At 31.2% G+C, this 18,158-nt stretch overlaps 1 protein-coding gene across 1 annotated transcript; it reads left to right on the top strand.

Moving 5' to 3' along the window:
- Window positions 1–3,408: 3,408 nt before the first annotated feature.
- LOC124930170 lies at window positions 3,409–12,643 on the top strand. The gene is made up of 13 exons (XM_047470530.1): window positions 3,409–3,652; window positions 5,342–5,407; window positions 5,496–5,547; window positions 5,708–5,714; window positions 5,765–5,852; window positions 6,707–6,808; window positions 7,738–7,983; window positions 8,110–8,142; window positions 10,069–10,164; window positions 10,764–10,828; window positions 11,298–11,310; window positions 11,397–11,478; window positions 12,510–12,643. Exons 1-13 carry the CDS (start codon window positions 3,518–3,520, stop codon window positions 12,626–12,628), a joined length of 1,104 nt encoding a protein of 367 aa, XP_047326486.1. The 5' UTR covers window positions 3,409–3,517; the 3' UTR covers window positions 12,629–12,643.
- The last annotated feature ends 5,515 nt before the right edge of the window (window positions 12,644–18,158 follow it).

Genomic DNA, 18,158 nt, shown 5'->3' on the forward strand with positions numbered 1-18,158 from the left:
TTGTAGTTTTAACAGTATTCATTTAATATATGAACAATGAAATGAGTTTTTAATATGAAAATTATCAAATATGAAATCTGTGAACATGAAAGAATCATGTAATGTAAAGTATAAATTGATTAATAAATAGCAATCTATGCAACCATCGCACCTAAAGTATTTACAAATCTCAATTAAATGTAAGCGCTATAATGTTTTTCAATTGTCAAATATTGTGAAGCAATCTTCGCTATCTGATCAAGCGTTTGACATTGATTAATATTAATTATAATATGTTATTCATTTAATTATTAAAATCCCAATTTTTTATCAAGTCACCTCACCCCACCTAACACCCATTTTTATTTAATGCTGCCATGCAGTCATGCCGGCTAGCTTTGTACGATTTTCTCTATCTCCGGTGAAGCAGTATTTCGACTTTTTTCGTTGGAAATATACTTCACGATTAATATGTGCAATTATTTTCCTAAATTATAATCTGGGAGTGACAATGATACGTTTTCAATGTCATCTTCTTCTCAAGTTTTCTTCATAACGTTTTTTTTTGTTTTTTGAATACTTGACTCGAAATGTTCTATTCTTGTTAATTATCATGAAAAAATCCACATGAACGAGAATGATAATCATGATTTGAGGTATACTTTTGTGTTTTTCTTTTCTCTAATACTATAAGATGTTTTATTCATATTGAAGTGAAGCGTTATTCACTTATAGAATTGCTTGTAAATACTAGTGAAGTGAAGCGCTCTTCACTTATAGGATTGCTGTAAATACTAGTGAAGTGAAGCGCTCTTCACTTATATCACTTATATGATTGCTGTAAATACTAGTGAAGTGTAACGCTCTTCACTTATAGCACTTATAGGATTGCTGTAAATACTAGTGAAGTGAAGCGCTCTTCACTTATATTTCATTCATTTTACAAGAATCTTATATTTTGTTGAGATCAATATTTATTTTCTCCATGTTCTATAATTGACCAACGAATCTGCGAGTTGTCGGCGTCAATTGAATTTCGATAAAAACTGCCAACCTTTGGAGGACATTGCAGCCAACTTGATTCCACATTTAGGTCGGGAATTGAGAGTGAAGAAGATGTCTATGAATTCTATTTAGCATACGCTAAAATAATAGGGTTTGGTATAAGGCGCAGTTCAAAACATGCTGACAAAGATGGTTTTTTACTGGATAAATTTTTTTGTTGTAGTGCACAGGGTGAACGGGGAAAAGACAACGAGATGTTTATGTGAAACGTAGCCGTTCTTTAACGAGGTTCGGTTGTGAAGCGAAATTGAGAATAAAAAGGGTAGCAATGGAAAGTTTGAAGTGGTAACTTTTATTAGTGAGCATTGTCATCCTATTGCAAGTCCAAAGAAAACTCACCTGTATAGATGCCATAGGAATATTTCTGCAGTTGTAGGCTTACATATTGAGATTGCAACTCATGTGAGAATCTCTCCAAAGGCATCCCATGCTCTAATGAACAAACAAATCGATGACAGGGAAAATCTTGGTTTTCTTCCTGATGATTACAAAAATTACTTGCGAACGAAAAGAACCAGAGACTGTAATTTTGGGGATACAAGGGGTGTATTAGAGTGTATTAGAGTATTTCTCTCTATTAACAAGTTCTCAAGAGAAGTTGAAAAGTAATTTTCTTCTTGCCTCCTAGCATTGGAGGGTGCCTAATTTGTTTTCCACATTAAGATTGAATTGGCATTATGTTTCGGTGCAACATCTTGTTTAACCTGATCAAATTTTCATTCTAGATTTTTTATATTTCAAATAATATTTTCATTTGTTAGTGGGCCGTTTGTTGTTCATACTCTACTATTTTTTCGGTAATCATTTCTTTTGTTTATATTCATCCATTTTTTTAGAAGAAAATGATATTAAGTTATCGGATTTGAAGTTGTTTTTATTTTTTAATAAGAATCATTGATACTGTTATTTCAGTTATATGCCCTTTTCTACGAGTTTCTCATATTTTGATCATTTAAGTAAATGATTAGTTATTATTTGATAGAATTTTATCTAGCGTTATTTACAAACTCAGTCAAGGACATTTTTACTATCGCTCAGAATATTATGTAAAGATTTTTTTCGATACCGTTTGATTAGTTTGTTTGACTTGCTTTACTTCATCATTAATCGTTCCGAATCTTTGAAGCTACTTTGAAAATTACAAAATAGTCAATATTTTTCATTAGAATTTTAATATTAGCAAATTTGTCATATTTAACATATAGATTTCGTATTTTGTTATTTTAATTTTGTTGATGTTTATTTTGTAAAAAAAATATTATATGTAACTCATTATTTGAATTAATGACAATTATTTTATTTTCCAAAAAAATAAAAATAAATAAGAGTTGATGTGTAAACAAACATCACTGATTCAATTTCTGCCTAAAAGGACTCAGGTTGGAGTAGAGTTATAATAATAAATCAAATGTCAAATGTTGGTTTCCTATTAAAACTTTTAAGCAGAAGTGAGATTATCAACTAACAAATAAAGGTCACGAGTTCAATTACTACTTAAAACTTTTTAAGTTGAAGTGACATCATAACTGTAGGGTCGTGTATATGGTTGTAAACAAGTCGAGCCAAGTCGAGCAGTTTCAAACTCGAGCTCAGCTCGTTTATCATATATTCAGGCTCAAGCTTTTATATTAGAGCTCAAGCTCAGCTCATATATATTTAGTTGGGAACACGAGTTGTTCGAGCTCGTTTAAAGAGTTCGTTAAGGAACTCGGTTATAATCAAGAAGAAGGCTCCACATTATGTGAAGAATTTCACATTTTCTTGAGTTATTAAATATTAATTTATTAAAAAATATTAGTATATTAATAAATATTAAACGATGTTTTAAAAGAGCCTATACGAACATGTTCGCGAGCCCATAAACGAGTCTTGAAACGAATATGTCCGTTAGTCCACTAACGACTAACGAGCCTCTAAACAAACTTATTTGTGAACTAACAAGTTGAATACTAGCTTGACTCGTTTAAATTTTTAAGTTTTTAAACAAGCTCAATTTCGACTCGTTAAGACTCACGAACGGACTCGAACGAGTTTTTACCGATCTAGAATTCAAATAGCCCGCGAGTAGTTCATTTACATCTCTAGTCTTGTACTTAGAGATAACAATGTGACGGATTGGGACGGGAAATACGTTTACTACCCGCCCTATTCTCGTTTGATTTCGAAGAAAAACAACCCCTACTATGACAGTTCGGATACAAAATTGCGGGGCAAATTATATCCATCTTCCTCCTATTACTATTGTTCCTTAAATTCAAACAAATATTAAAAAAAACAACCTAAATTTTGGATATTCAATATAGTATTTATTTATTTATGTTTTTGAATTGAATAGTATTTTATTTATGCTAGTCTAAAAACGCATGGCATGAGCAAGCTAGGCAGTTAGCAGCAGGTGGGAGGGCAATTTCTTGCACAGCCGCCGGACTTCATCGAGGACTGGTAGGAGGAGTTGTAAGAGGGAATAAAAGTGATGGAGGAACTAAGGAAGCTAGAGCAAGTGCAGAGTACCATACATTTGATGCAATCTCGAGGAGTTATTCTCTCTTCCTCAGATGCCAACAACTCCGACGCAGATCGCTTCCTCGCTGAATTCTTTCGCCTTTTGGTAATTAGTAAATCCACTTGCAAACACAATACTTCCTTCATTTCGTGCATAAATTTACATTTTGTCATTCGACTAAGAGACCATGCGTTGAATTTGTATAACATTCTCCGTGAATCACCACTGACAAGGGTTGGACAATAGATATTTTAAACTTAAAGAGATGTTCATGGTTGTGGATGTAGTCTTAGGTGCTAAATCACATAAATTGCATAGGTTGTGTTACTTATGTTTGCAAATGTTCATTGTCTTATCCTTATTTCCCCAAATATATATTCAACCTCCAAGACTTTCTCTTTTTTGGCAACTGTAATATTTACATTAGGTTTGCATTAGCTTGCAAATACTCAATTTCTTATGCTCACTAAATTAGATACAATGGTTATACAAATATAGGTAATGAGTAACTAGGCTTACCTCCTCCAATGTGCTTTTGCAAAAAGGGAAATTAGTTCCATTGTCCGGATTTAGTTTGTTTTACATGGATGAGCATGCTTTTTAAAAACTCAACCTCTAAGACGACCCTAATTAATACACAACCATATTGATCAATATGGTAATGCAGAAATTTGAAGCACTTTTATGTGGTTCGGGACAAGGGGGATATTATGAATCTTCCGCATATTCACATTCATATTGTATTTGAAGTCCATGTGGAATCTATCGGATATCGTGCATACAAGATTAGCTATGTAAATATTAGTTCGCTATCAAGTTCTATAATTTCCAAATTTTAAGGAAGTGGGGATTCCTTATTCCTTAACTCTCTAGGGTTTAGATATTATTTGGTGGACTGGTATGTCAACCACCATACTATACGTATTTATGTTCTTCTTACTTTTTGAATATACCAGAATCAATTTCTTGATCTCTTTTTCAAAATTCCGCATGATATCAAAGCCATATATCCAAACCTCAAAGTCAATTCTTAGTAGAATTCTGTAACAGTTAGAATGAATGAGATAGAATGCCAGAAAAGATGATAAAGGAATTACCTAAGCCCTTAGATGAGAAGCTTGGAGACAATCATCCATAGCCGATATGAAATATATGAGAGATAATGTGCTGGGAATGATTGACAAACTATTAGTTTATTTTGTGATCAGCATGCAACAATCATTATTGCTAAATATCTAGTTGACCAGAATAAGACAAAACATGTTGAATTTGACATACATTTCATCTTTGAACATATTGAAAATAGAATGATCCTAATTGTCTACATTCCTACAAATGTTCAAATCGCTGACATCTGCCCCAAAGCATTACCAAAGATAGATATGAAGAGCTGAGTTGCAAGTTGAGTATGTACAATGTGTAAAATCCAACTTGAGGGGAAGTGTGGAATCTACTAAATACTGTGTTAGCTATCAGGTTCCTGGATTTGAGGGAATTCCTAATATTTGAGGACTCTTTCCTTATCTTTTTAATTTGAGTTTTTTAGGGATTAAATATTATCTTGTTAGACAGTATGTTATTCATCATACTATAAGTTTTTGTTCTTATTTTTTTAATATATGAGTGTCAGTTTTCTTTATCCAGTTCTCAAATTCAGCAGTCAATAATAAGTGTTCATGGGCCTTTGGATTGTAATCTTGTTTAAAGTTCCTGGAACATGCTCCTCATGTAGTTGGCATCATAAGCAATAGATTTTCTCACTGCTTTTGTCTTTTGTAATTGAAAATATTGAAGATCCAACCATGTGGAAAGCTTGATATAGACAAGAAGATCCATTTAGTACAAGAGAACTTGCCAAAGGTGACTACTAAGTTCAGTCACTTGGATGAGTTTTTTCTCCTTTAGAGTGAGGCAAAATTTCCCTAATGGCTATATTTACGTTTAACAGATTTCTGCTGAACTATCTAAGGAACCATTGCTCTGCACAAGTGGACAAGATGGTAATATACATGCCTGTTTCTACTGATACTATCACAAGTTTTTTCTGGAATAAGAAAAATTATCCAAACCACTTAGAAAACTTTGACATAGGAAAGAAGAGATAGCTTTGGGTGCAGAAGAAATTGGAACCATGGAAATAAATGAATTGATTTTTGCAAGCTTTTATGTTCCTATTCATTGAATATATCTGAAAAAATCAATGCGTCAATTATGCAGATCTTCATTCATTACCGCTAATTGTGAAGACGTGCCTATGGTTGGGTTAACTGCGATGCAAGATGCAAATTCTACTCTGGAAGATTTTGTAAGCATGCTTCTGTTTCCAAAGAATGAATGTGGAAGGAAGATATTGTAAGCTCTACTATGAACAGAAATTGGAGCTTTCATGCAACATAAAGATTGCTCCAGTGACTTGTAGTGGGCTCATTATCAAATCCTAGAAAATGGAAACATATATTTGCTTTGTAGATATATACTGCATGTTAATCCTCCTTCATAGCTCATATTGGTGGGAATCGTTTTGCTCCGTTTGGTGTCTAGAACAAAATCATTCAAATACGGATCTTTGGATCATTAAATTAGGGTTTCAATTTGTGTCATGCAGCTTCGCATTTGACATTCCTCTCTCGATAATATGTCACCACTTCTACTTCTTGGATGAATACTCTGAACTATTTCATGATATATCGACAGGTTCCCTTGTACCTTGAAATTTTGTCTAATTCTCTCTGCTATGTACTGGGCAACAGAAAGATAGCCTACTTATTCTGCACAAACCATGCATCTGTTTTTCTTTTTTTTTTTATTAAATTTCTGCCTAGTATCGCATGTATCTTTCATCTGAAACGGGTCAATAAAATACAAGAAGACATCCATTCTTATGTGTCTAAGCATAGAGATAGATTGAGAGTCATTTATCAATAATGAAAAACACTATATTTTGGAGCAAAGTGCACCTCACAAATTTTCTTCTTGCTAAATATGGTGTTAGATGGGTAAATACTACTGAAGCTAGGGCACATCACAAATCTTTTTAACATTGTATGTTTAGACTTGGGTTTTAGGGTATAATACTACTGAAGCTATATAAATTAAATATGCATCAAGTAACTCTGCCATCTTCTGGTTGCTGATATAATGCCTCTGTTCAATGAACAGTGCAGGTCCTATTTTATGTTTCATGACATGGACATAAGTCATCCACAATCAGTTTTCAAATACTTGTCAGTGCTCTTCTTCACAGAAAGCTATATATATCAGGTAAACCTGAATGGGAGCTTGGAATTGTTTTGAGCTAGTATTTGTTATATGCTTACTGTAGAGATATTGACCTGAATGGATGTACTAGGTTGAGTGTGTTTACGGGCTATATGCTTAACCCACAGGGATTAGTCGCACTCCGAAGGAGTTGCGGAACCAGCGTTCTAAAAAAAGTTATAAAAATGGCTTTAAGGAGAAATTTATAATGTGTAGGACATTTAAAACTAAACACTGAAAAATGCAAGAGAGACCCAAAGACAAGGTTTTCGAGAACAACATGCTCAATGGATCTGGCTTTTTATTATTAATTAATTTTTTGAAATATTATAGTGTGTATTAATAGAGTTGTAATAATACAAATATGTATACCAAGTCTTGAATAAGTGACCTAATGTTGTCCATTCAAACAACTCAATCATTAAGCCACTTTGAATTGGTTCATTGGATCTGACTATGTTTACATGTGAAACCAAATTGTTGTTCAGTTAGGATGATAATGCTATTGCATGCCATTTGGGGAATAATCAGTCTTTTCACCTTTTTTCTTTAGAGTTGTTGAATTAGTCTAATCAGCTGTTCAGTTACTTTACAAATTTATAGTAGGAAGAATACTAGTAATAAAGAGCATAAAATAACTGTGCAAAGTTGAAAATTTGGCCAAGTGAACAATTCTTGTAAATGGAACATTATCCATAACATACTCCAATTTACAAAGAGCATAATAAGTGTGCAAGAATACTGTAAACGTAAGGGTGGAAGAAGTAAGTTTAGCATATGTTATGCATGGGCTCATCTTTGTTATCTTACATGCTTCTGTTCTTGAACCTTGTAGAGGGATTTGGTGAATTGATATAACAGACATTGTTATAGCAGTATACATGCAAATTACATCCCTTGACTAATTGTCTCATGATAATTTGGTTATAAAGTTGGACAGATTGAATGAGGAAATTTTGTTACAACGAAATGTAGCCGAAACTTCACGGACAGAAGTTAATGTGGTAAAATCCATATACAGCCTCAATATTTTCTTGGAAGTGATTAACAAATCCTTACTTCTTGCACCATATTCATTGTCTAATTATAATAGGACGTTGCCAAACCATGCAGCTGTTAAAAGATCCATTGGCACCTCTCATTCGCTTACTCAAGAAGACTGGCCATTTGACAACAAGGTCTTAGACTTCTATCTTGTTTTCTGCAATTTTGTGTACCTATTGAAGTGTGTTTGACATGTGATCTGGCTTTTTCAGAATAAAGAAGAGCTTAAGCTGTGGACAAGAATAATTGGATGCTGAAAGAAACCTTTGTTGTGGATTACAAGCAACAAAAAGGTTTGGTATTATCTCAAAAACCTTCTCCTCCATGTCTACTGTATCCATATCATTATATCTTCTCACTAGTATTTGTATCTTCTAACTGCATAAACAGTGTATCTCTAGTCCTTAGGGAGAGATAAATATGACAGGTTGTAATTAAAAAAGAGAGCAAATTGTGCTCTTTTATAGGAACTTATAAGATCAGGTTAGTGTTACAATACCGCCTAGAGATCTAATTAGAAGAAATGTAGGCGCAGACAAAGAATGACCTAAGCCTGAGAGATAACCAGTTTTCAATAACTAGTTCATTGATTGCTCCAATATTACATATCCACTATTTATAACCTGCTAACCCATTAACAGCTAACCCGCTCACTTACTCTACTAACTAAAGTACTATCCTTATTGTGGTTTGTATTTTTATCAACTGGACAACAAAAAAGTCTGATTGCACAATCAAATTTTCTTTTGGCAACATTCCAGCACTTTTCACCAAATAAAGTTTCATCTAATTCATCACACTTTTTATACCAAATATAAAATCACTTTTGCTTTTTACTTTGGGGGATTTTCCAATCTGATTGTAATTTGTAACAAAATACTAGTTTCCAAATAGGCTCATTTTGTTATAAAGTTGAAATGTGCTGATTAATCAATACACAGAAGACAGGGGTCAGTTCACCCTCTCAGCAAATCTCTTATTATATGAACTTTTGACCATGGTGCTTGGTTGTAACATAGAGCAACATCAAGGAATTACTGATTTGTTTTTACATCTTGTTTGTAAGAGAATGGTAGATGACCAGACTGAGAAGAATAGAGAGGTCTAAACAAGAGATCAGGACAGAGATGTAACTGTTTTCTTATGTACTATTATATACAAATAATAGCACATGCCTGTAAACAAACCAACTTACAATAATAGAGAACCAATCAGGGCCTAAATTAAGATAACATGTGTTTTCAACTTTTGAATTTGTAGAATCGAGCCAACATCTTCGCATAGATCAATGGTCAATCTTTACATATCTCAGTATGATACATATCAATTTGATGTTCTGATACATAACCGCTTTCCATGTAAAACGAATTACAATGATTTTTGCGATCTTTTCTAAGTCAAAATACCATTTTGTTAGTCTTTTCCTTCAGGAGACCAAGTAATATTCATGATCTATTTCAACAAGACATGTTTCTTCTTCTTCATTGCCGCAACTTGCAACATCGTCTTCTTCTTCTAATTAACAAGTAAAATGCTTAATTAATAAACAATAAAAAGGAAAGATATAGAACCTTGTCAATTCAGTTTTTCCTTTTCCTTGTTGCCAACAATAAACTATTTTCAATTCAGTTTCTTCTCATTTTTCTTACCGACTTTAACATGATCTTTAAACTTCGAAATGGGAGGAATAATGATCTGCACTCTTCGTAACACACGAAGTCTTCACTTTCTTGAAGAATTTGACAATTTCAATGTGTTAATTTTGTAGAACGATAGAAAAATCACTCTCACCACAAATAACTACCTTTAGTGCAGCATAACCACACTAAATATAGTAAACGAGCCATAGAAAAAGTAGAGAGATACAAACTAAAAAAAAGTGAGTGATTTTGAGACAGTAAAAAATTAATTAACTAAGTTGGGTTGATACCTGTCCCGTCCCATCACAGACTCGACCTCGACCCACACTATACATGCGACTAAAATTTCATCTTCTAACGCGACCTGATTGTGCATTCGGGTATCCGCCGGGGCGGAGCCTCACTGTCATCCCTTGTATCAATTTATCTTTTCCATTATGGTTCCAGACTCATTCTTATACACTTGATTTGTTAGTTTTTTGAGAATATTAACTAAGATATATTCTTAATGCGGCTTAATGCTTTATCAATGTTAGATGTTTCAAGCTTTTCCAATGTTTGATGGACTTTTGTCTGCAGCAGTTATCAATTGAAGATGTGATGAAGGCTATTAATCTGAAATCATTTGACTATCGAGTGTTAAACCTTCTTCTATACCATTTGAGAGGAGAAAAGGTGCCTGTTACCATTTATGACTTTTCTCTACATTATTGACATCGTACCTTACTTCCTTGGTTGTTTCCGTCTGGGCTGTTATCTGATGCAGGGTTTCTTTTTAATTTAGGTTACCTTTATGCTTGAGCATTTTGACAAACCAAATTCAGTTAGCTTATAATGACACTGGACATAAAAATGAGTTAAACTTGTTTTAAAATAGAGAAACAAAATTAGTCATAACATTATTCTTTTTATTGTTCATTTCCTGGTCTGTTGACCACTACTTTGCCAAACTAACAAATTCCAGTAACTCTAGATGCATTATCACAAGCAATACTACTATGAGTTACATCTTTGAAAAAACAATTCCATATGGAACTTTTCAATAAACCTATGAGTATAATTCATTTTTAAGTAGAAGGTTCCTTTAGCTGTAGATCTCGCAAGTCCAATGGCCACTTGCGGTCGTGTCTTCGAGGTCTTCATGTCCTTTTAAAAAACATTAAAATTAAAATATTTCATATTAAGTATTTACCCTCCTGGTCAACCTTGCTTATCTTTCTTGCCATTGGAATGGATCTTTGTTGAAATAACTTTGCTTCAAACAACTTATGTAGGTGAATGAATTGCACATGGAGTTTCTTTCAGTCTCAGAATTTCTTGTAGAGCTCTCTGATGATTTGTAAGTTCCTGTGATCATTGTATGAAAATTGTTTCTCTTGAAGAGTTGCATCATATCATCAGAAGCTTCCCTAGGAACTGTGTATACCCTTAGCACTCACTCTGGGTCAGTCAAGTGGTTAGAGTTTTGAATTAAGAGAATTAAGATTTTGATGTCTCAAGTGGTAAGAGTTTTGAATTAAGAGAATTAAGAGTTTGTTTTCTCATATTATATCTCACTGAAACACCAGAGGGAGGGGGTGGTAGCCTCCTCTAAGAAAAAAACCCTTCTCCTCAAAAAAGAAAGAAAAAAATAGCTTGACATGACAAAAACTATGATTATAGATGGAGTTTAGTTTATTTTTTCAAGGCTATTGGGCTATTGCACTTATCTTTATATATACTAACTACATCCTCATTGTTCTCTCTCTACAAACTGTGGTGGAAGCTTGATGCTGGTTTGCCTCTAAAATACTGTGAGAATGCTGCAGATTTGACTATGAGGTTGGTCTATTTATGCCAAAATATCTCCTCTCTTATTTCCTTTCTATCTTTGGACTAAATATAGAGAGTTGTGAAATATTATGCAGGAGGATGTCCTGAATAACACTTTCAATATTTTGCGCATGTTTGTTGGAGTGTACGGAGCTTCTACTGCACCAAAGATGCTGTGTATAGACTCTCGACCTTACCTCATTACATGTTTATTACTATTTAGTATAGTAGATGAGAGAAGAGAAGATAAGAAAGACTAGTCATCTCAAGTCATCCTTTCATTGCATATCTAATATGCTATACAAGACTATATCTATTTATACACATTATTATTCAGGAATACTAATTGTATCCTTAACTAACTTGTGCAGTTCTATTTATATCCTAAGTCCTAACTAATACTTTGGGGACTACTTTGCATATTCTATCTTCAAGAATATTTCCCCTTTACTATACCTACAAGCCTACGAGAACATCAACATATAGATCGGATGTTGAAATTCCCCTTTAGAATTTTGGTCATATTAAAACACACCTTAACCCCTTTAGAATACTCATCTGAAATGGTTGTATTTTCTAATTGTGGATTCTACTTGGGATTTTCTTGATTCTTGAACGGTGAATTTGTTGGCCATTTCCACTTATTCCTGTTTGACTGGTGAGGTAAGGTTCTTGTTGGAAAGCTTTAAGACATGTTTATCGACGGTTAAAAGAACTCGGTACATGCTCTTGCAATCTTGCACTCCTCTAATGGCCCGTTGTTACCTTAGTGATAATCGATTATGATGCCATATCTTTCTTCCAACGCCGGTCTAGTTGTTTCAACATTTTCCCCTATTGGGGCCGTTTGTTGCCTGAAATCCTATGTTACTTTGGCATAATCGTCTTGTATATATTTTAAGGAAACTTTTACTTTATTAATCTCAATTTGCTCATCAATTCCACCATGCTTGTCTCTTGTAGCCTTGATGATTTCTTACTTGTAAACGTCGATGGCTTCTGGTAGTGTGGGGTTACTTGTAGCCTTAATGTTCTTGGAGTCCGATGTAATGAAATTATGTCTCCATAACTTGCAAGGATCTTGTAATCTTCGGAATCATTCACCATTTTGTTGAATTTCAAATTCTTCCATATTTGTGTTTTGGAGAATATTCTACACAATAATCAAAGCATATACTAGGTTTAAAATGCTTGTAAAAATCTTGTAGTGAAATGCATTACAGAGGCTGAAGAGAAGTACAATCACCTGTTGAGTGCAGTGGATCCCAGATTATCCATTAGTTATGAAGAGAGATGCAAGGAAGCTACAAAAGAAGGTAAAAAGTAAAAAACAAATTCATTTTACTTTATGTGTTTTTTACAAAATGGTTCAAATTTACTAGAGAAGATGCAAGAAAGCTACAAAAGAAAGAGAAAAAATAAGTTCATTTGCTTCTTCAACTTGCATCAATAAAATGATTCATATTAAAGCATTCATTTATTGGTGAAGTCAGTTCTGTTTTAAACTCCACATTTTCTATAACTTTCTTTTGTAACTAAGGCCCTTTTCGTATTTGAATTGTTTAAACAACCTTGTTTTGTTTTGAGGATATGAAAAGCTGGATTATTGAGTAAAAAGACTTAAAAAATTATTAATATTCAATAAAACAATATTTTTAAAAAATAAAAGGTATTTTAATATCTTAATTGATAAATTAAATGATTTTATTGAAAAAAATATTTAGATTATTTCAATAATCCTTACAAGGCGTATAGTATGTATCAAGGATAAGTTGAGTTTGATCCATTTTAAAACCTCATCATAATGAGATTTGCATATTTCTTATTTTTTTCATTTTTTTTTACTTTGAGTTAACTCTTCACTTTCATGATCTCCACTTAAATCGGACATTTGTAACTGCATCTTTAATATGTTCCTTTCAAATAACCCTAATAATTTTTCATTGAAATTCTTGCAGGAGGAAAGATGTTCGGTGCCATCCTCTCGGTTCATGGACGATACCTCCTATCATTGAAAATGAAGATCTATTTCGAATAAGATGTCAACATTTATCATCAACTTAACCTCAAAGCTTCTTTATTGATGATAGATGGATTCTATTTGATGACCTTTATTTATTGATGATAGATGGATTTTATTGATGACCATTACTAATTATGATCAGATAATATGATATATGAAAGTCAAAGTAAAAAAATCTATCTGATCATATCTAAATAAACAATTTTGAGATCTGGAGGTTTTCCATTACTAATTATGTGCTAATAAGGCTGATCTGGAGCTCTGACTTGAATACAAAATAGAGGTGATTTTATCTGTTATTTTAACTTTTTAAAAGATGAAAGTTGAAAATAAAATAATTAGACAAACATTAAAAAAAAAAGAAGATAAAAGTTCTACTATAATTTGAAGATACATTGTACCTTGTGTCATTTTTTAAAAGTTTGTAAAGGTAAAATGAGTTTACCAAGGCCTGGTTGTTTTAGATTATTTCAATTAATTACATATCTTTGTTTCATTGTATTATACATTGATAAGTTGTATTTAATATAAAAAAAAAAACATGTATAGAATATATGGTCACATCATTCTGTTTATAGACACAGTCACCAAGGCAGTCAAATGTAGAAAAAATCTGGTGGGAATGAAATTGACAAAGCAGATCATAAATAAAAGTTGTGGGTTTGTTGACAAGTATATAGTACACAGTTACTAGTGCCATTAATAAGTAGAACCACTTTCACTGTCATCTGTCAAATGGAAGGCAAAAACAGCTATTATTAAATTATATTTACAGCGAGTCAGTCAGGTAAACCTAAATAAAACTGAAAATTATTTGAAAATGATATTACAAATAATAAAGTTTGAATTTAAACAAAAGGACTGACTGCGCTATTTCATCCATAGGTCCCCTCATTTCCTTCTCATGATATATAGACTTTGTTTTCCTCGCATAGTCTGGTTGCTTTCACTTCTCTGCCCACTGTAAAACTGCAAATAAATTTCTCTCTCTCACACATGCCATGGCTATAGCTTAAACAAGGATTATTTTAAATTTATTTTGAAAAGTTCAACTTTTTCATTAAAAAAAACTAGATCCAATAGTGTATTTCAATTAGTTATTATTATTGGGCTTATTTAATATAAATTTTGTTTGATATTGGAACAAATTTGAGTTATGGTTTGAAAAGAAAATTAATTATTTTAAATTAAATAATTAAAATATATTTTTGTATTTTAATCTATAAAATGGTTTAATTAATTCAATCTAATTTTTTTTTCTTATTATGAATTTAAAAATATAATAAAAATTTCAAGAAAACAAATATAAATTAATTTATGAACATTTCCAAGTAACATACATAATAAATATATTCGGAAATAAGGAGGAAAACATGTTTATCATATATTCGGGTTATAGAAACTATTTGGTGAAAGTGATATTTGACGTTCCGAATAGTGGTTATATATATATATATTTTGAATAATTTTTTCCTACTAAAATAGTTTAAGGGCTAAAAATTATTGTGAAATAAACTAAATATCATACTAAGAATTGTGCTAATTTATTAAATTATAAAATAAAATTGAATAAAGGAAAAGATAAAGATGTGACATGTCAAACTATTGTGTTTATAGTTACTAATAAGGACTAAATCCATTTTCCAAAAAGGATGTAAATCCATCTTCTTTGAATATTATGTTTTGGATGGGTCTATATAATTTTAATGTCAAATATGTTTACACTTTGTTCCATAAGATCAACCCAATTGAAATCTATTAGAACAATTGTGGAAGTCTATAATAGATCAATTGTGGAAATCTATTTTTTTCAAAGTGTCATTCATAACGTTATCTTGATTGTTAATGGATGTACGCGGAAGAACATACTTATTATTAGTTGCGGTCAAATGTATTACAATTTACAATGAGAGACATCTAATTTTCTTCTGCATCTTGTTATGACAAATATTTGGTGTCTTTTATAGAATATTACCGTGGTCTAATGAATTAGGCCAAAATAATGCAAATGTTTGTTTATTTAGAGGCATAGATTAACGCGGCTAAAAGAACAATAAAAATATCGATTTTTTTATTTAAATTTAAAAAAATTATATATATAAGCAAGGGTAGTGACAAATTTTTGGTCCAAAATCTAATCTATTGAGCTGTCAACCTATGATTAGGAGCAAAGTGATTGGATTTTCTTCTTCATCACCCTCAGGTGTCTAAATTTATCATTCGTACACCCCCTTAACTTCTCTCTCTTTCTCTCAAACAATCAAATTCAAACCTCTTCTCATTCATTCAAATGCACCTTCTGATTCATTCATTCATGACAAAATAATAATAATAAATAAAAATGCTCCAATGGCTACAATATCGATCTCTTCTCCTCCTCATCCTCATCTTACTTCTTTCTCTAAACCCTAATCCAGTTTCCTCCAACATCAAAACCCACCATTTTTCAGATTCAACAACAGCCCAGATCCAGGTATTTTCATTCAATAATAACCCATTAATTCATTTCTATAGTAGATTCATTCATTTATTTATTTATTTCATTCTTAGGGTTTATTGGTTAAAGAAGAGAAAACCCGGTTGGGTTCAACTCCTCCGAGTTGTCACAACAAATGCAATCAGTGCCACCCTTGCATGCCGGTTCAGGCGTCATCTCTGCCGAGTCAATACCGGTTCAATCCGAGTTCAACTAACAAGTATTCCAATTATAAGCCCCTTGGTTGGAAATGCAGATGTGGTGACCATTTCTTTAACCCTTGATTAGAAAATAGATAATTAATAATAGATGGTTGAAGTCCTTTTGAATGATATTATTCATTTTTGTTTATATATATAATATTTGAGATTTATAATATTGGGTTTGCTTTATTTTAAATTAATGACAAGTCTTTTGGCCAAACTTGCGGTTATATATGTAATTAATTTATTGAGGTTAAATCTATATATATTCACCTTAAAAATTATTGAAAGTTGGGGTTAATAATAATAGTAATATTTATTGTTATTTTTAATATGTGTATGTTTGAGAAATTGATTTAGGGAGAAGAGTAGAGATTGTTTGATGTTATATTTGGATATTTTTAGATTTTAAAAAAAGTTGTTTTTTGAAAAAGATATAGTTATTTGAGTTTTAATTAGTTGAATTTTTATAATATTTTTTAAATTTAAATTTATAAAATAAATTAATGGTATTTAATTTTTTTTAAAGTTAATTAGTTAACTTTTAATGATTGAATTTTTTTTGAAGATTTTTGAAAGATGGGGCCTAATCTATCCATTTTTGGTTCTATTTACATGTTTCACGTTTTATGTTTACATCAATAATGTTATATAAAAATGATTAGTTTTGGTAAAATACCCAACATCAAACAAACTATTTTAGTAATTTTCTTAAATAAATAAAAGTTTAGTGATAAAATGCAACTTTAAAATGACATTTGATTCAGCATGATATAACCACATGATGAGTTATCCATCTAATTAATTAGTCTCTCTTGCAACATTTTTTTTTGTTAGAGGTAATTTAAGTTTTTTTTTAGATTTTTATTGAAAACTTATCCATCTTATTATATTTTTTAATCATGAAATTATTTAATTTATCAACTGAAATATTATAATATTTTACTTTATTTTTATAAAATTTAAATTTAGAAAAAATATATTATATTAATTTAACTCATTAAAATTTCAAATAACTAATTTATTTTTATCCAACACATCTATATTTTAAACTTAAGTAAAAACTTTCAAATAACCAACATCAAACAAGCCCTTTGACTAGTTTAATATAAGATATTTATTTTTTAATTACAACTTATTCATCGCATCAAATTTCTTTTTTAATCATGAGGAGTGATAGAGTGAGGGAATTTAGTGAGGGAATTTGGTGAGGGAATGACGTGGCATTACCTTCATTGGTTGGAAAATGTAAAAGTGGGAAGGAAAGAGAGAAAAGAGAGAAATTATTTGATTTTTTCAGCGAATAAGATTATGCCACATCATTCCCTCACCAAATTCCCTCACCTAATCATTTCTCTTTAATCATTTAATTATACTAACTATAAAATTTAAAAACAGGATTGTAATTCAATCAATTAAAATAAAGTTCGTGAACAAACATTTGTTAGTGAAAAACTTTGTAAATAAAATTGTAAGATTTCGACCTCAAATAATGCGATTAAAAGTTCAATCCTCATATGACAAGCCAAGTTCTTGTAGGTAGGTAGACATTCATTTTTTTTTGCCATACAAAATATTAAATGAATATTTTGTTAAATTAATTATTTTTTAAAAAAAACTCTAAAGTGATAATGTTATTTAATTAGTCAATATATATATATATATATATATATATATATATATATAACGATGCTTAATTTTTAAAATGTCTGAATTGTCGGGTCGAAAGTTATTGTTAATTTGGATATATATGTTAGAGTAAATAGATACTTGAGTCGGATTGTGGGTTGACCCGCCCATATATATACTTAAAACGGTTAAAAATAAAATTTAAAATGTTATATGTGTTTCGAACTTGCAACCTAACAAAAACAAGTATAACCCTTTAACCAACTAGGCTAATAACATTTTATATTTTAAATTCAACAACTACGTGAGACATTTTAACCATATAAGTTTAACTTTTTAATTAACTAATATGAATTAAATATTTGATTGATCAGAGTAAAAGTGTAAGGTCACGAGATAAGAAGTTCATTCAGAAAAAATATGTGGGAAGATAAGTTGTTTTACCGAAGTAAATAAAATGTGGAATGAGAACGTTTTATTTTTATTTGTAATTTATTAAGAATTTTAAACATTAAACACATATTAT

This window comes from Impatiens glandulifera, chromosome 3, assembly GCF_907164915.1.
Source record: "Impatiens glandulifera chromosome 3, dImpGla2.1, whole genome shotgun sequence".
Taxonomy (NCBI): Eukaryota; Viridiplantae; Streptophyta; class Magnoliopsida; order Ericales; family Balsaminaceae; genus Impatiens; species Impatiens glandulifera.